Genomic DNA, 19,995 nt, shown 5'->3' on the forward strand with positions numbered 1-19,995 from the left:
TTCTGGATATATCCCAATAAAATAGATGGTTGTGTTACGTCCGTTGTTGGAATGAGACCAAGGTGCAGCGTGGTAGGCGTACATTTTCTTTTATTAACAATGACACCGGGAAAAACAACGAAATACGAAACGAACGTAAAGCTATATGCAGTGCAGAAAGCAACTACACACAAACAAGATCCCACAATCACAGGTGGGAAAAAGGGCTGCCTAAGTAGGATCCCCAATCAGAGACAACGATAAACAGCTGCCTCTGATTGGGAACCATACTAGGCCAACAAAGAAATAGAAACATAGATATGCCCACCCAAGTCACACCCTGACCTAACAAAATAGAGAATAAAAAAGGCTCTCTAAGGTCAGGGCGTGACAGGTTGCTTGTCAGAATGACCAATTAGTGGATAATACACTTGTTTTGTTTAAATGCCCAATGTGGTCAAAAACACGTTTTTTTCTGTGTTTTATATATATTTCCACACTATGAGGTTGGATTAATACTGTAAAAATTATGATAATGCCCTTTTAGAGTAAGAGCTGTTTGAAAAGACCACCTGAAATGTAAGCCTGTTTTGGGGGCAAAATTCTTGCTTGAGAAATTGCTCTTTGTTAAGAAGCAATTTTTGTTTCTTTTAGACATTTTAATTGAAAACAATCACAGTAAGGTGCTTAATTGTTACCCAGAAATGATGTGATATTGAGATTAAAAAAATGGCTTCATTGGACCTTTAAAAAAATACTGGTTGAGGTTTTGACAAAAAATCTTGTGAGACAGATATATGGAACAACTTCCTCATAACTATTAAAATAGTTCAAGAGGAGGCGGTCTGACCTTTTTCTGAAATCACTTGTGCCTCAAATGAATTTTTGAAAACCTGGCCATTATTTAAAAGGCCAATCCCTCCCACGATGAATAGAGGAGACAACTTCCTCATGCTGAACAAAGATTGTCAGACGGACTCGCTGAACAGAATCTTCCCACATCACAGCTCAGTCGGTGCTCTCGGTCTTCTGAAACAACATCATGCTTTTCCTATTATTTTGTATTGGATGTGTTGCTTTGTCTGCAGGGCAATCCTTTGGTAAGTTATCAATTTAACATGTTTTTAATGTTCATGATTTAAAAAGAAAATTATGTCAGAGGTTTAGTCCAGAAAACAATGACTGTTGAAGCATGACCAAACCCAGATATCAGTGAAGACACGTGTCTTCCAGTCATTAGTAGTGAGCATAAGTCAACAACAACAAAAATTATATGTGGAAAAGAATAGAACAATACAACTGAACAAATCAGATGATTGAATGTGGATCAAATGCTGATATTTAAAATATAGTAGGAAGTAGAGAAGTGTGATGACTACTGTGAAACGACTATATTTTGTATTTTTGTGTTGCTTGTTGTGATCATAAAGTAGATATACTAGAATGGGTACTAGTCTGTTTGGGCTTTTCATTCCACTCCTTATAATGTAATGTTTTGTATGTGACACAGGAGTACAGGGAGTGGAATGTTTAGCCTAAAACAGGTATGGATGTCAGGCTAATGAGAGATACAGCTTCATGTCAATATTTACCCCATCAGCTTCAACACCTACAATGGGACCAAGGACTACCACGACACAGGTGACAACACCTCCAACTCTTACTATCCCTTACGTGGACCCACCTTTTGGTACTAAACCACTGGAAAGTGGTGGGTATTTAAGCATAAAGCAAATACATTGAATTATGATACTTGGCTAAATGTCTTTATATACTGAAATAATTTGAATATTCTTGCCCAAATATAGGATTTGCAATTCTTCAGGTCGCTGTCCAATCTTATCAGGAGCTAAATGAGACTACAGTTGATTCTTTCTTCAGTCAGGTAATATTTAGACCCCAGTTGATCCAGTCTAGAGTCAGGTAATATTTAGACCCCAGTTTATCCAGTCTAGAGTCAGGTGACATTTAGACCCCAGTTTATCCAGTCTAGAGTCAGGTAATATTTAGACCCCAGTTTATCCAGTCTAGAGTCAGGAAATATTTAGACCCCAGTTTATCCAGTCTAGAGTCAGGTAATATTTAGACCCCAGTTTATCCAGTCTAGAGTCAGCTGACATTTAGACCACAGTTGATCCAGTCTTGAGTCAGGTAACATTTCCTCATTCAATCATGGTGGTTTGCTTTTTTTTGTTGTCTTCTTATCTATATCCCAGGTAGCAATGTATGTATATATTTTATATAAAGTTCCAATGCATATGATTTATCTATTATACAAGTATTTATATTGGAAAATAAGATCTAGATTAGATGAGCTTGAGTTGAACTAAATAGTGATCTATTTTCTCTACTAGATCTACGACATAGCTCAGGCACAGCGACCTGATCTGAAATTTCGACTGACCGTGAAACATATCCAGAAAGTTTGATGGATTATGATTCAAGGCATAGCAGATTGAAGTTCTAATGGTACATCATGTTCTGCAGATGTGAACTATTGTACTGTATTTTCAATGATTTTATGCTGTTTAATATCAGTCATTTTATTCATGTTAATAATATATTTGAATGTATAATTTAATTAACTTATATTGACTTGCTGCACATTCCAATTACCATCTGGTGGAGGAGTTTTAATTCAAGAGTTTTGTCACAACTTTTCCCACTTTAATAGAATCTTGTCATCTGCTTCCAGTGTTTTCTGATGGATTTGATGTTGGACTGAATAGTCTTAACTACTGTAATCTTTTCTTTGGCTATAAACATGTTACAAATACTGCAACTGTTCTCACACTCATGTTAATTCAACAGATCCAATGACTTCAGTCTTTTTTTATATCAAACATAAGGTGACTTCCCTGAAAAGAAAAGTCCAACCCACCCCCCAAAAATGTATACGTAACTTTTTTCATTCATAAAAAAAGAAACAATAATGACAATGTTGTGTACAAATTAAGCTAAACCTTGATAACTACTAGCCACATTTTTTTGTGCAAGCAAGGGGTTTCTCTCCAAAGCTAAAATCAGTTGGTGTATTAATTTACAAGACAAACATAAATATTGTTAAGAGTTTTTAATTGAGTATTCACAAATATCAATGTAAAAAATGTACCATGTGAACGACGTTTGAAACGAAGTCACGTAGGCCTATGTTAATATGAACATACAGAACCAGAGGGCTCCAGAGAGTGTAGCCTACATTTATTTTATTTTACCTGAGTCGCCAACAGCATACCATCCTGCATCCCACTGCTGGCTTGCTTCTGAAGCTAAGCAGGGTTGGCCTTGGATGGGAGACCAGATGCTGCTGGAAGTGGTGTTGGAGGGCTAGTAGGAGGCACCTTTTCCTTTGGTCTAAAAATAGTATCCCAATGCCCCAGGGCAGTGATTGGACACGTTAAACAGGTGTCTTGACTCTCTGTGGTCACTAAAGATCTCATGGCGCTTATCGTAAGAGTAGGGGTGTTAACCCTGGTGTCCTGGCCGAATTCCCAATCTGGCCCACATACCATCAAGGTCACCTAATCATCCCCAGTTTAGAATTGGCTCGTTCTTCCCCCCCTCCTCTCCCCTGTAACTATTCCCCAGGTCGTTGATGTAAATGAGAAAGTGTTCTCAGTCAACATGCCTAGTTATCTGTATAACCAGGTAAGTCAATTAAGAACAAATTCTTATTTAGAATGACGGCCTAACCTGGACGACACGGCCAATTGTGCGCTGCCCTATGGGACTCCCAATCACAACTGGTTGTGATACAGCCTGGAATCGAGACAGGGTCTGTAGTGACACCTCTAGCACTGAAATGCAGTGCCTTAGACCACTGCACAGTTCGGGATCTGTATAACATTAGTATTACTTCCCAAATCCTTCTGCTGAAACGCTTAACTGTACAGTTGGCTGATTCATATGTGAGGCAAATCCAGTTGTTGGTGTAATCCTTGAACTTTACTGAGCCCACTTCCTGCAAAGGTATTAGACAGGCAAGGCTAGAATCAGATTGTGGAGTATGTTTGACATTGGGTGTGTTTGTAAATTAAATCTGGAGTGCCAGAGTGCGCTCTGGGCGTTTGTAAATTCAGAGCGTTGTCAGATTGTCCAGTCGTAAATTCAGAGAGTTTGTCTCTTGGAGCGCACACTGGACGCCCTGGCTGAGGACTAGGGTTGATACGAGCGTTCTGACCTCACAACGACAGTCAAGCTAACTGGCTAACGTTGGCTAGCTTGATAGCTACTTCCAGCCACAAATGAGAGAACAGTCTCACTCTGACCATTTTACTCGCCCGAGCATAGCTGGATAGGGTGTTTTTCATGTTATCCAGAGCGTTGGTGACTGGCAACAATTTAATTAAGCTATTTTTACCGACGTTTACTGACACCGACCATATTCAACCGGTGTTGAGCGTTCATTTATTCTGTGCTCTGGCCACAGACGAAAGTGCTCTGAAATCGGAGTAGATATTATATATTTTTTTTACAAACGCACCCATTGTATTGTTGTTTAGTGGGCACTTGAGTTTCAATTTGTATTAGTCGCATGTACGGGACACGCATGGTATACATCCTTCAACGAAATGTTTACTTGCAGGTTCCTTCTTGACAATGTAACAACAATGAGGAATAGTACAAAATAAGAATATGAACATAAAGTAAATGGCAGTAGAATATTGGACATTACCAGGGACGTTACTGGATAAAGTAATGTGCAGATTGTTATATCTAGCCTAGCTGTAGAAGAACGCACGTCTGCACGGTTTCACATTGTACATCACTCTGTCGTTTAATGACATGTGCCATCCTGACAACCCATTCATCCATAAAGCAGCACACTGTCGTAAACCATAACAACGTACAGTATGACGTACAGCACGTCGTACCATACATAACATCCCCCCCCCCCCCTTTCCAAAACCAGGGACTGGTACCATATATAAAATGTCCATAGGGCAAGAACCTAGAGTGATACCTGTAAGAAATAAAACATTAACCTTTAAACAGAAGGACTCTCCAAACTAACCAGTTCAGTCCATTAACCTGGAGGTTGACTAAGACACCTACCGGAGCCTAAGAATGAAAAGAGGTTAAGTAGTCCCCCAGATGAGCAGGGCGAGTTCGTGCCCGCATAGGCCTTTCTGCAACCGCCACCGCTTGTGGCTCTGGCCCTTGGGGAGCCCGTAGAGGCTGGGGCTCGGGTGGTAGTGGTGGGGGAGGTCCATCCGGTGGCGTCTCTGGCCTGCATGTCTGTTCTGTGTGCATTCGTATTCCTTGAGGAGCAGGGACTTTCCTGAGGCGGCTGGCGTGCCAGCGTGATCCATTGCTCAACATGAATGTGGCGGGCCCCAGTTGTCGACTGACCTGCAGGGGTTCCGACCAGAATGAGGCCATTTTGTTGCACCGCTGAGGCCGTCGGGCTCGGACCCAGTCAGACACTTGGATGATCGACTTCTTCACCCTGTGTGCCTTGTCAAAACGCTGTTTCATTGCTCTTTGGTGCCTGGTCACTGCCTGCTGTTCTCGGGTGCACCTAGTCGCCGGTTCTGCAACTCTCTGTGTTCTGAGTCTGTCCAGTGGCAGTTCCATCTCACGACCTAGCATGAGGGATGCCGGGGAGGCCTGTGTTGTTGTGTGTTTGCTTGCTCTGTAGTGCATTAGCGTTTGATTCAAAGCAGTTTGGAACGTGCACACCTGGACCAGGATGTCCACGATGGCCTGTGCTGTGACAGTTCCGACAGGAACCACTTCTGGCCACTTAGAGTGGAGGTCATACACCACCACCAGGAAGCGCTGATGGTGAGGGACTGCGTGACCATGGATCTCGCCACAGATGTCCAGTTGGATGTGCTCCCAGGGGCGGGACGGCCATGCGAGAGGCTGCAGGGGGGGTGGGGCGGACTGTCCTGTTTTCCCACTGAGGAGGCATGCAGCACAATCCCTGACCAGGGCTTCAATGTCGTGGTCGATGCCTGGCCACCACACAAGGTCTCGACATCGCTGTTTGACCTTCACTATGCCCAAGTGCCCCTCGTGCGCCATGGATAGAACACGCGCACGCAGACCACTTGGGACCACAGTGCAAAACCCTCGAGAGACACAGACTTCTTCCCAGCAAGACAGTTCGTGCTTCACCCTGGCGAAAGTCGCCAGCTCTTCCGGCACGTGTGCTGGCCATCCAGTGCGTATGTAGGTGCGCAGGGTAGACAGTGTGGGATCCTGTTCCGATGCTTGCTTCAGCTCCTCCAGTGAGACGACTGACTGAAGAGGAGCGTAAAGCATTTGTACGAGCTCTGTTTCGTTGTCGTCTGGCAAGACGGTCGGAGTAGGAGCGTCAACGGAGCGTGAGAGGAGGTCTGCCACCACGTTATCCCTCCCTGGAGTGAACTTCAGCTGATAGTCGTACTGTCTGAGGCAGTCGGCCCATCTGTGCAGCCGAAGTGGCTTGTGGCCAGTTCCTGATACCGACAGTAGCGTTGTGAGGGACTGGTGGTTGGTTTGGAGCGTGAACAGACGGCCATAGAGGTAGAGGTGCCACCTTTCGCACGCCCAGACACAGGCCAGTGCTTCTCGTTCGCCCACAGAGTACCGTTGTTCTGTGGGGCTCAGGGCCCTTGAGGCGAAGGCGACGGGCCTCTCAATGCCATTCTGCAGCTGTGAGAGGACAGCTCCTAGTGCTCCAGCTGAGGCGTCACATGTGACAATGGTGGGGCAGACGGGGTCAAAGTGAGCCAAGACTGGGGCTGTGGTGAGCTGGCTCTTCAGTGAGCGGACCGCGTCTGAGCAGGCTGCCGTCCAGGCCCATGGCTCATCCTTCTTGAGGAGCTGGCGAAGGGGCGCTGTGGTCTGGGAGTAGTGGTGCAGAAACCGGAGGTAGTAGGCTGTCATGCCCAAGAATGATGCCACCTGAGAGGCTGAGGTCGGTTCCGGGATCCTGTGGATGGCTTCAATGTTCGACATGAGTGGGGCAATGCCTTTGGCCGACAGGCGGAACCCCACAAACTCGACGGTTGGAGCTGCAAAGGTGCACTTTCCACCGTTAAGGGTCAGGTTCTTCTGCAGTAGAGCGCTGAATACTCTGTGGAGTCGATAATCATGGATGTGGAGGTCAGGACCGTGGACCACGATGTCATCCAGATAGACCGCCACCCCAGGTATTCCAGCGAGGATGGTGCTCATCACCTTCTGGAAGCAGCTGGGGGCGGAGTTAAGTCCAAAAGGCATGCGTGTATATCTGAACACGCCAGCATGTGTGACAAAGGTAGTGAGATCTCTGCTAGGTGCATGGAGGGGTACCTGAAGATAACCCTGACGAAGGTCAAGCTTCGTGAAAATCTTGGAGCCATGGAATTGTGCGGTCAGCTCCTCAGCTGTAGGCAACGGGTACTTATCCGGGACAACGGCCTTGTTCACAGCACGAAGATCCACGCAGGTCCGGATTCCACCTGACTTTTTGGTTGCAATGACTAAGTTTGAAATCCAGGGGGCAGCGTTGACTGGCTCAATGATGCCTGCATCCAACTGTGCCTGGAGATCTTTTGTGACGTCATCACGCAGTGCAAAGGGAATGCGCCGCAGGGGCTGCATGACTGGGGTCACTTCCGGATTCACTAGGGGCCTGTGAGTAAAGGCTGTGAGGCAGCCCAGTCCATCAAAAAGAGTTGGCCAGTTCTGTTGCCATGTACAGGTAACCTGGTGGATAGCTGACCCACTGTCATCTCTCAGCGTGAATCCCAAGCCTGTGAAGAGGTCGAGGCCCAAGAGGTTGGCACCCCGCTTTGCAACATGAAATGTGAATGATGGCAGATGCTTGGTGTCGTAGTGTACTGGGACCTGGAGGGTGCCTACAATGTCTATCTTGGATCTACCGTACCCACACAGGGCAGTGGAGGGCTGTTGGGTAGGAGCAGTGCTGTCCTCCGCTTGTCGGAGATTGTAGAAAAGTCCATAGGTTCGATATAAGTGTTAAAGCTATCAAGCCAGTTATTCCACGGGACTGGAGGTTCGCCAGGCACGGCGAGGAATGGTGCCGGCGGTGGTAAACTGAATTCAGCCATCTTCGTCGCCAATGTTATATCTAGCCTAGCTGTAGAAGAACGCACGTCTGCACGGTTTCACATTGTACATCACTCTGTCGTTTAATGACATGTGCCACTCATCCTGACAACCCATTCATCCATAAAGCAGCAGACTGTCGTAAACCATAACAACGTACAGTATGACGTACAGCACGTCGTACCATACATAACACAGATATCATTAAATACACAAAACCAGCAAACGGATCTCAAAACCTCATACAGAATTTATGGAATTTAATTAAATAAATACTGTAATCAAACTCGTATACTGCAGGCATGTGTATGGTGTTCAGGGCATATGTTTACTGTTCAGGGCATGTGTATGTGTTTGGTGTTTAGGGCATGTGTATGTGTTTGGTGTTCAGGGCATGTGCATGTGTTTGGTGTTCAGGGCATGTGCATGTGTTTGGTGTTCAGGGCATGTGTTTGTTGTTCAGGGCATGTGTATGCGTTTGGTGTTCAAACACATACTATTGTAGATGGAAACGGCTGATTTTTTTGATTTTTTTTATGGAATTTCTACATTGGTGTACAGAGGCCCATTATCAGCAACCATCACTCCTGTGTTCCAATGGCATGTTGTGTTAGCTAATCCAAGTGTATCATTTTAAAAGGCTAATTGATCATTAGAAAGCCGTTTTGCAATTATGTTTGCACAGCTGAAAACTGTTGTGCTGATTAAAGAAGCAATGAAACTGGCCTTCTTTAGACTAGTTGAGTATCTGGAGCATCAGCATTTGTGGGTTTGGTTACAGGCTGAAAATGGCCAGAACCAAAGACCTTTCTTCCAATACTCGTCAGTCTATTCTTGTTCTGAGAAATTAAGGCTATTCCATGCGAGAAATTACCAAGAAACTGAAGATCTCGTACAACGCTGTGTACTACTCCCTTCACAGAACAGGGCAAACTGTCTCTAACCAGAATAGAAAGAGGCGTGGGAGGCCCCGGTGCACAACTGAGTAAGAGGACAAGTATATTAGAGTGTCTAGTTTGAGACAGACTCCTCACAAGTCCTCAACTGGCAGCTTCATTAAATAGTACCGGCAAAACACCAGTCTAAACGCCAACAGTGAAGAGGCGACTCCGGGATGCTGGCCTTCTAGGCAGAGTTTCTCTGTCCAGTGTCTGTGTTCTTTTGCCCATCTTAATCATTTATTTTTATTGACCAGTCTGCGATATGGCTTTTTCTTTGCAACTCTGCCTAGAAGGCCAACATTGCTCTCGGAGGATGCGTTGGTACCATTCTTTTTTCATGGCTGTGTTCTTAGGCAAAATTGTGAGTGAGCCCACTCCCTTGGCTGAGAAGCAACCCCACACATGAATGGTCTCAGGATGCTTTACTGTTGGCATGACACAGGACTGATGGTAGCGTTCACATTTTCTTCTCCGGACAAGCTTTTTTCCGGATGCCCAAAACAATCGGAAAGGGGATTCATCAGAGAAAATGACTTTACCCCAGTCCTCAGCAGTCCAATCCGTGTACCTTTTGTAGAATATCAGTCTGTCCCTGATGTTTTTCCTGGAGAGAAGTGGCTTCTTTGCTGCCCTTCTTGACTCCAGGCCATCCTCCAAAAGTCTTCGCCTCACTGTGCGTGCAGATGCACTCACACCTGCCTGCTGCCATTCCTGAGCAAGCTCTGTACTGGTGGTGCCCCGATCCCACAGCTGAATCAACTTTAGGAGATGGTCCTGGCGCCTGGTGGACTTTCTTGGGTGCCCTGAAGCCTTCTTCACAACAATTGAACCGCTCTCCTTGAAGTTCTTGATGATCCGATAAATGGTTGATTTAGGTGCAATCTTACTGGCAGCAATATCCTTGCCCGTGAAGCCCTTTTTGTGCAAAGCAATGATGACGGCACGTCTTTCATTGCAGATAACCATGGTTGACAGAGGAAGAACAATGATTCCAAGCACCACTCTCCTTTTGAAGCTTCCAGTCTGTTATTCGAACTCAATCAGCATGACAGAGTGATTTCCAACCTTGTTCTCGTCAACACTCACACCCGTGTTAACGAGAGAATCACTGACATGATGTCAGCTGGTCCTTTTGTGGCAGGGCTGAAATGCAGTGGAAATGTTTTTGGGGGATTCAGTTCATTTGCATGGCAAAGAGGGACTTTGCAATTAATTGCAATTCATCTGATCACTCTTCATAACATTCTGGAGTATATGCAAATTGCCATCATACAAACTGAGGCAGCAGACTTTGTGAAAATTAATATTTGTGTCATTCTCAAAACTTTTGGCCACGACTGAAATGTACTTGTCCTCTTGCTCAGTTGTGCACCGGGGCCTCCCACTTCTCTTTCTATTCTGGTTAGAAACAGTTTGCGCTGTTCTATGAAGGGAGTAGTACACAGCTTTGTTTCTTGGCAATTTCTCCCATGGAATAGCCTTCATTTCTCAGAACAAGCATAGACTGACGAGTTTCAGAAGAAAGGTCTTTGTTTCTGTCCCTTTTGAGCCTGTAATCGAACCCGCAAATGCTGATGCTCCAGATACTCAACTATGCTAAAGAAGGCTAGTTTTATTGTTTCTTTAATTAGCACAACAGTTTTCAGCTGTGCTAACATAATTGCAAAACGGTTTTCTAATGATCAATTAGCCTTTTAAAATGATAAACTTGGATTAGCTAACACAACGTGCCATTGGAACACGGTTGCTGATAATGGGCCTCTGTACACTTATGTAGATATTCCATAGAAAATCAACCACTTCCAGCTACAATAGTAATTTACAACATTAACAATGTCTACACTGTATTTCTGATCAATTTGATGTTCTTTTAATGGACCAAAAAAAGATGCTTTTCTTTCAAAAACAAGGACATTTCTAAGTGACCCCAAACTGTTGAACAGTAGTGTATATAAAAATGTATTCAAATAATTTCTTTGCTCTAGTCATAATAAATAAAATAAAAAATCCATTAAAATCTGTCTGTTTAAGATAGAAATATATGTTTTTTGATCGGGCTGCGTCTCAATCATGACCATGTCTACATATGAGGACATCAAGGTCCAGACCTCTGTAATTTTTCCTAATTTGAAAAAAGTAGATTCATAAAAATATATATTTTGTACACAAAGAAAATCAATTATGGGTCAACATCTAAATAGAGCGCTTATATTCTTGGGGTGCGTTCATAAATTCGCTCTGGCTGTCTACTCAGATTCCAGAGCACTCTTTCTGAGTGTGCCAGAATGCAGAATATCTGATGAATTTCCAAACGGACAATCTGACAATGCTCTGAATTTACAAACGCCCAGAGCGCACTCACTCTGAGCGCACTCTGAGCGCACTCTGGCACTCTAGATTGAATTTATGAACACACCCTGAGTTCTAATCACGCCTGCCTCTTTGCAAACAACTGGAATGATGAACAGTAGTTTGTTCGTTATGTTCCCCTGCGTTCCCTGGATTTGTTTTAGCAGCAAATTCATCACTCTCTCAAACAGCTAACTCTGTCCTCTCGCGGCACAGGCCGAACCAACTACCCCAGCTCGGAGTCGGTTCACTAGAGAAGTAGATAATGGATACATCTCTGATAGTTTTAAAATATCAAGAGCAGTGAGACACGGTTGCTCGCTCTCACTGTATCTATCTCTAATTGGAATTGAAATACGAGCTATAAAGTTGATAAATAATAGAGATCGAAGGATTAGACATGTTTGGTTTTATGACCAAGATGTCTACCTTTGCAGAAGATGCCACTTTCCATCTCCGTCCTTGACCGGCCTCCATAAGTGCCCTCACCAAAGATTTAGATGGTTTTGCCAATCTATCCGGTCTGAAACCAAATCATGACAAGTGCTCACTACTTTGACTGGGATCTTTGTATTACCATGTAGTGTACCAATTACATGGCCAGACGGGCTAGTAAATGTTCTTGTAATACATACAGTGCATTAGGAAAGTATTCAGACCCCTTCCCTTTTTCTGCATTTTGTTACATTACAGCCTTATTCTAAAATGGATTAAATTAAAACAAATTATCATTCATCTACACACAATACCCCATAAATCTATTTTTTTTGCAAATGTAAAAACATAATACAGAAATACCTTATTTACATAATTATTCAGACCCTTTTCGATGAGACTCAGGCGCATCCTGTTTCCATTGAGCATCCTTGAGATGTTTCTACAACTTGATTGGAGTCCACCTATGGTCAATTTAATTGATTGGACGTGATTTGGAAAGGCACAAACCTGTCTATATAAGGTCCTACAGTTGACAGTGCATGAACAGAGCAAAAACCAAGCTATGAGGTCGAAGGAATTGTCTAAAGAGCTCCGAAACAGGATTGTGTTGAGCCACAGATCTGGGGAAGGGTACCAAAAAATGCACCGTCCATTATTCTTCAATGGAAGAAGTTTGGAACCACCAAGACTCTTCCTAAAGTTGGTCACCCGACTAAAGTGATAAAATGAGGGAGAATGGCCTTGGTCAGGGAGGTGACCAAGAACCCGATGGACACTCTGACAGAGCTCCAGAGTTCCTCTGTGGAGATGGGAGATCCTTCCAGAAGGATAACCATCTCTGCAGCACTCCACTAATCAGGCCTTTATGGTCGAGTGGCCAGACAGAAGCCACTCCTCAGTAAAAGGCACATGACAGCCTGCTTGGAGTTTGTCAAAGGGAACCTAAAGGACTTTCACGCCATGAGAAACAAGATTCTGTAGTTTGATGAAACCAAGATTGAACTCTTTGGCCTAAATACCAAGCATCATGTCTAGAGGAAACCTGGCACCATCCCTACGGTGAAGCATGGTGGTGGCAGCATCATGCTGTGGGGATGTTTTTCAGCGGCAGGAACTCTGAGACTAGTCAGGATCGAGGGAAAGATGAACAGAGCAAAGTACAGAGATCCTTGATGAAAACCTGCTCCAGGGTGCTCAGGAGCTCAGACTGGGGTGAAGGTTCATCCTTCCAACAGGACAATGACCCTAAGCACACAGCCAAGACAACGTAGGTGTGGCTTCGGGATAAGTCTCTGAATGTCCATGAGTGGCCCAGCCAAAGCCGGTAGTTGAACCCGATCTAACGTCTTTGGAGAGGCCTGAAAATAGCTGTGCAGCAACGCTCCCCCATCCAACCTGACAGAGCTTGAGAGGATCTGCAGAGAAAAATGGGAGAAACTCCCCAAATACAGGTGTGTCAAGCTTGTAGCGTCATACCCAAGAAGACTCGATGCTGTAATCGATGCCAAAGGTGCTTCAACAAAGTACTGAGTAAAGGGTCTAAATACTTATGTAAATGTGATATTTTAGTTGTTTCTTTAATATATTTTCTAAAACTTGTAAAAAAACTGTTTTTGCTTTGTCATTAAGAGGTATTTTGTGTAGATTAACGAGTTGCAGTTCAAATCAGTCAATTGAAATAAATTCATTAGGCCCTAATCTATGGATTTCACAACTGGGAACACAGATATGCATCTGTTGGTCACAGATACCTTGTCAACCAGCCCTGTGTCTGTATGTCTATAGCGCTGAACCTTACCATTTCATTTGCCAATAAACTTGGGCTCCTGTCTTCAGGCAGGTATTTGGCCACGTAGTAGAAAGGCACTCCAGACAGGGCTATGCCGATCCTTGTGAGGTAATCCAGTAAATTGTGAAAAACAGTGACACACTCAGGCAGAACAACATGTAAAGTTTTGGCTCCATGTTTCATGAGCTTAAATAAAAAGATCCCAGAAATGTTCCATACGCTCAAAAAGCTTATTTCTCTCAAATTTAGTGCACAAATTTGTTTACATCCCCTGTTAGTGAGCACTTCTCCTTTGCCAAGATAATCCATCCACCTGACAGGTGTGGCATATCAAGAAGCTGATTAAACAGCATGATCATTACACAGGTGCACCTTGTGCTGGGGACAATAAAAGGACACTCTAAAATGTGCAGTTGTGTCACACACAATGCCACAGATGTCTCAAGTTTTTGAACTGCAACTCAGTAAAATCTTTGAAATTGTTGCATGTTGCGTTTATATTTATGTTCAGTATAAATGTCAGTGTGAAAAGGCGTCCCATGGTCTGTTTTTGTCAACGAACTCAATGTACTCCAAACACTGGTGGTAACCAGATGATCCCAATAATTTATGTAGCCTAGTAAATGATGCCCCCCTCTGGTATGTTCTATTGCAAACTGTCTGGGAGTTCTTGTTTCCTACTCCAATATATTATACTTATTAAACCTGCAATATGTAAACAAACAAAATCAGAGAAAAACAGGTGGAAGGATTACACACTTTAACGGCACAGCAATAAAGCGTAACGGTATCAAAAACGTCATGCAATACATGTACAGTAAATATTCAATTATATTTCTGCCAAAAGATGCTTTGGTACTACATATTACACTGAGTATACGAAACATTAAGAATACCTGCCATGACAGACTGACCAGGTGAAAGCTATGATCCCTTACTGATGTCACTTGTTTAATACCCTTCAAAATCAGTGTGGATGAAGGGGAGGAGATGGGTTAAAGAAGGATTTTTAAACCTGGAGACGATTGAGACCTGGATTGTGTGTGTGTGTGCCATTCAGAGGGTATTTAAGTGCCTTTGAACAGGGTATGGTAGTAGGTGCCAGGTGCACCGGTTTGTGTCAAGAACTGCAACGCTGCTGGGCTTGTCACACTCAACCATATCCTGTATGTATCGAGAATGGTCCACCACCCAAAGGACATCCAGCCAACTTCAAACAACTGTGGGAAGCATTGGAATCAATATGGGCCAGCATCCATGTGGAACGCTTGACACATTGTAGTCCATGCCCCAACGAATTGAGGCTGTTCTGAGTGCAAAAGGGGGGGGGCGCAACTCCATATTGGGAAGGTGTTCCTAATGTCTGGTATACTCAGTGTACACACTATGTATACAGGATATTTGATATTGTTGCTAATGATATGAAAAAAAGTACATAAGTATATGGATAAAACAGAACACTGACTAGGAATATGGCAATGTTGATGGCTGCTTGAAGGAATTCCATGTAAAGCAATGATTTCTTCAGACACTTTTCTAACAAACACCTAATGGTTTAGAACTATGCAAGAGTTCAGCTAAAGACAAATAGAATAGCGCAATACAAAAAGACTGTTGTACTTACACAACATTTTGTCCAAAAGTATATTAAGATGACTAGGAATGTAATAAAAATTTAATTTGATAACATCTGGAGTTTTGTGCAAATATCATGTGAGAAAAGAATTGTGGAAAATAATCAAAAATCTTGAATATGAGGCACAGTATTGACAACAAGGCAGTAAAAGTCCAGAGGATTTTGGAAGAGTTTCTCTCCTGGCTGGCTTTGGCTTGCCAGTTGCCACCCTATACCGCTGACACAGCACATGTTCTAATTCAACACAAGCTTACACAAGCTTACAAAGAGCACCCTCATGATGGGGGCAAACAACGTACATTGCTTATTCTGCAGCACAAATAAAATAAAAATAGGTAAGAATACCTAGATTAATAAATAAACACTAAAACCCCTCAGCCAGTGCTCCTCAATTCCGAAGGGTCACAATTGTGGGGCACAGACCCTAGGTAATGATACTTAGCCACGGTGCCTCCAGAACTCATTTAAGGAAGTGCATTGACGGTAAGGCTTCTAGAAACTACACGTCTCTGATTTAGTGGCGCTCTTGGTTCCCTATGTGGAGACATTGCATGCACACATCACTGACAGAGAGAAACAGAAACGATGGTGAGGTAACCACGGGAAAAGTTGTTTTATCAGGAAATTGCTTAACTACAGTGTATTTTGGCACTTAGTCATTTCTGGATATGTATTAGCAGAGAACAGCTCCAAGGTGAGAAACAGTCGTAAAACAGGGTCCCTGCTGAGGCTTCTACAGGCGATAGTGTGCATTGTTGACAGCTAGCTATAGCGCTCAGATTGAGGGTACATTGTAGCTAGCTCGCTATAGCGCTCAGATTGAGGGTACATTGTAGCTAGCTAGCTATAACGCTCAGATTGAGGTTACATTGTAGCTAGCTAGGTATAAACGCTCAGATTTAGTTGGCCCCTATGCTTGCTCCAACTACAGTCTCAAGGCTGAGAATGACCACCTACCTAGAGCAGGTAGTTACATTTGACTGACTTTAAAGTGTAATTACTTTATGGTATATAGATTAAGTTTGTATAAAAGCTATAGTATGATTCAATTTCCAGTCATGTGTCCCAGGCAGTGCCCTTTGCTACTCGAGACCTGTCATGTGCTGACAAAACTGAGGATAGATCACTGAATGAAATATGAAGTCCATGCAATTCATGAAATGATAAAGTGTTCATCGTAAAACAGTTTGCTTTGGCCCACTTTAGACAAACATACACCAGTCTCTTCTGTGTGAGTCCCTGGCTGCTTCCTCTGTGACCGGTTTCTACTGTAGGGATCCCCCTCCCCTGGCTTAAAGCACTGGATGATGGAAACTTTAGGTGGGAAAAAACAGCTCTGACTCTACTTTAGCATCACACACCCCGAGTGCCACAATCTGAGGCTGAACGTTTTTGTCAAAGTGCAGGATAACCAACCACAGCTCTAAGCTGCTGAGGGACATGTTACTATATTTAGCACTTGGCTCAATGACTAAACCCTGCTCTATCCATTCACTGGTCTTGTACCAAAACATGTAGAACAAACAGAGATTCTGTAACAAGTATGGGCCATGACCTCTATCGCAAAAAACATGTCTACAAAAACCACCCATAACGGAGTCCAAGGAGAGTACCAAAATAGCTAGACAGACCCTGGTACACTCTGATCTATATTAGCTACATGACCTTATTTTCCACTTTCTGGCTAGACTGTTATTGTGCCTGTCACCATATGTAAACGTGTCAAGATGAAGACCAAGGATTAACTCTACAGTAGCTACATCTACACACCAGACCTAAATCCACCGACTTGGCCCATCCCATGTCAACGCAAGCTCCTTTATAAGACAGATTTTGTTTGTCTTGAAAAGGCAGTGGTAAAAAACAACAAAAAAAACAGTAACTTCAAAATGGCAGAAGTCCAGTCGAGTACCTTATCAGACCTGGATATTATATTTTTTAAAAAGGGGGATCTGGACCCGAACAGACCCGAGAACAACCAGACGTATACCGGACCCATACCTTAAGGGGTCAGGATCTAGACCAGATCCGATTGTACCAGAGTGACAAATTTATGTTAATCAGCCAAGTTTATCTTCTGGCTAATAAATAGGTCTTTATATGTTGGCTCTCCATAAGTCAATAGATTCACCTTATTAGCGTAAAATAAAACATTTTAGGTAATGCAGAGACGTGGTCAGATCCATTCATGTCCACTCTGGTCTATGAGCAGTAGTTACATAGACCCGGATCTGAGGGTCAACTACAGAATTTCAGTCACAGTAATTGGGTCCCACCCAGACCCGTAGAGTCTAGACCCTTCAAACTCAACTTTGGACCTTCGAAGCCAGTCCCATTATCTTTGTTCATTGTTCCCCCTTAAATCAGGGACTGATTTAGACCTGGAACACCAGGTGGGTGAAATTAATTATCAGGTATAACAGAAAACCAGCAGGCTCCGGACTTCGTAGTGTAAGAGCTCAATACCCCTGTTCTAGAATGTCCACTCAGTAAAGAGTGAAATCAGAGCCTTAGATCAGTATGATGTTATACAGTATGTCTCTGGATATACAGTATGTCTCTGGATATAACCATTCAGTGCAAAGGGGGACAACAATAACAGAAAGATGCATAGAAGCAGAACTCAGGCCCGTACCCCGATCACTCAGAATTTAGGAAATGCTTCAAGAGAACCAGATGATTTACCTGAAGTTACATAAAATTCATAATATAATTCTTCAAAGCCTGGATTAAATCCTAAGAGGTTTTTGATTATGATTGCTAATCCCAACCAGTCCTCTGTTTTCAGAGAACAGGTGAAATTTAGTGAATACTGGTTATTTTTCCAAAAGGCATCTTTACCTTTAAGTCCTTTCGTGCAACTTCTAGGCACCTTCAGTTCAATGAACAGTAGCAACATAGAGTAATGTCCTGTGTGAGTGGGCAGGAAAGTAGGTACCATGATGAGCAATATGAAACCACAGCTGGGCTTGACCCTACCACACTAAATTCAAAGTTCACAGTCAAAACCCAGGGTCGTATTCACTAGTGCACACCGTAGCAAAACAATGTGCAAAGGAAAACAAGTGTCTTATTGGACAAGTTTAGGTAGTCCCTCCCTGTTTCAGTCAGTTTTGTTCCATTTGGTGCCTAATGAATATAACCCAGGACTAACAGACCGTAGAGGCTTCTTCCAATACCTAGCTCAATGAGCTAAAAGTCTTGGAACAGTTTAGTCTCTGGTCTTCTCTGGACTAGTTCTGTTCTAATATTTCCTAGGGTTGGACACAGAGAGTGGGGGTGCGCTGGGGCTTGGCACGGCCACAGGGGAGCTGAGCTCTGGGGGGTATGGCTGCAGGCCCATTTGCTTGTTGTCCTGGAGCTTGCGGACCACCACGCGGCAGAAGTCCTCGCTGTGGCGGTGGCAGGTGTCAAGGAGCTGGCGGACCTTGGCTGTACGCGTGGCCCGGTTCACCACCAGCTCGTAGTCCTCAAGCATCAGGAGAGAGCGCGCCAGCAGGGCATCCAGGCTCTGGTTCAGACAGGCCTCCGTCATCTGGGAAACGATATCCTCACGCCGTGCTGCGATCCAGCGCGCCACAGGGCCCAGCATGGGGTCAGGGGGGTCCGAAGGTGGGTTGAAGTCTGGACGTTTGGGTAAAGCCAAAGCAGGTATTAGATTAGCAGTAATATAAATAATTGGAACAGTAGTGGCCTGAGAACAGCACTGAGGAACATGAAAACATACCTTGGATAGGACAAACTTTTCAATGTTCCTCAAGGCTCTGTTCTTGGACCACTGCTGTTCTCTCTCAGTGTACAAAACATTAGGAACACTTTCCTAATATTTAGTTGCAACCCCTTTTGCCCTCAGAACAGCCTCAATTCTCTACAAACTGCCAAAAACGTTTCACAGGGCCCATGTTGACTCTGATGCTTCCCACAGTTATGTCAAGTTGGCTTGATGTCCTTTGGGTGGTGGACCATTCTTGACACACACGGGAAACTGTTGAGTGTGAAAAACCCAGCAGCATTGTAGTTCTTGACGCACTCAAACCGGTACACCTGGCATCTACTACCATACCCCGTTCAAAAGGCACTTAAATCTTATGTCTTGTCCATTTACCCTCCAAAATGGCACACATACACAATCCATGTCTCAATGCGTCAAAATATATTTTTTTACATGTCTCCTCCCCTTCATCTACACTGATTGAAGTAGATTTAACAGGTGACATCAACAAGGATCATAGCTTTCACCTGGATTCACCTGGCCAGTCTCTTATGGAAAGAGCAGGTGTTCCTAATGTTTTGTACACTCAAAATAAATATATAGAGTACCAGTCAAAGGTGGGGACACACCTAATCATTCAAGGGTTTTTCTTTATTTTTTACTATTTTCTACATTGTAGAATAATAGTGAAGACATCAACACTATGAAATAACACATGTAGTAACCTAAACAAAAGTTAAATCAAAATATATTTTATATTTCAGATTCTTCAAAGTAGCCACCCTTTGCCTTGACAGCTTTGAACACTATAGGCATTCTCTCAACCAGCTTCATGAGGTAGTCACTTGCATTTAAATTAACAGGTATGCCTTGTTAAAAGTTCATTTGTGGAATCTGTCATTCTTAATGTGTTGGAACCAATCAGCTGTGTTGTGACAAGGTAGGGGTGGTATACAGAAGATAGCCCTATTTGGTAAAAGACCAAGTCCATATTATGGCAAGAACAGCTCAAATATGCAGAGAGAAACGACAGTCTATCATTACTTTAAGACAGGTCAGTCAATACTGAATATTTGAAGAAGTTTCTTCCAAGCGCAGTCGCAAAAAC

At 43.6% G+C, this 19,995-nt stretch overlaps 1 protein-coding gene and 1 long non-coding RNA gene across 4 annotated transcripts in view; one reads left to right on the forward strand and one right to left on the reverse strand.

Moving 5' to 3' along the window:
- Positions 1 to 833: 833 nt before the first annotated feature.
- Positions 834 to 2,758, forward strand: LOC123741607 (uncharacterized). Its single transcript, XR_006769062.1, has 4 exons — positions 834 to 1,079; positions 1,580 to 1,690; positions 1,788 to 1,864; positions 2,334 to 2,758. It is a non-coding gene; the product is annotated as an uncharacterized lncRNA (long non-coding RNA).
- An 11,526-nt stretch (positions 2,759 to 14,284) lies between these two features.
- LOC106598827 (receptor-interacting serine/threonine-protein kinase 2) overlaps positions 14,285 to 19,995 on the reverse strand; it is a 28,619-nt gene continuing 22,908 nt past the window's right edge. For all 3 annotated transcript variants that reach the window (XM_014189835.2, XM_014189832.2, XM_014189836.2), the window contains exon 11: positions 14,285 to 18,799. In XM_014189835.2, the coding sequence (XP_014045310.1) occupies positions 18,420 to 18,799 (380 nt within the window). In that variant the 3' untranslated portion in view covers positions 14,285 to 18,419. The remainder of the gene's footprint in view (positions 18,800 to 19,995) is intronic.

This window comes from Salmo salar, chromosome ssa03 (assembly GCF_905237065.1).
Source record: "Salmo salar chromosome ssa03, Ssal_v3.1, whole genome shotgun sequence".
NCBI lineage: Eukaryota > Metazoa > Chordata > Actinopteri > Salmoniformes > Salmonidae > Salmo > Salmo salar.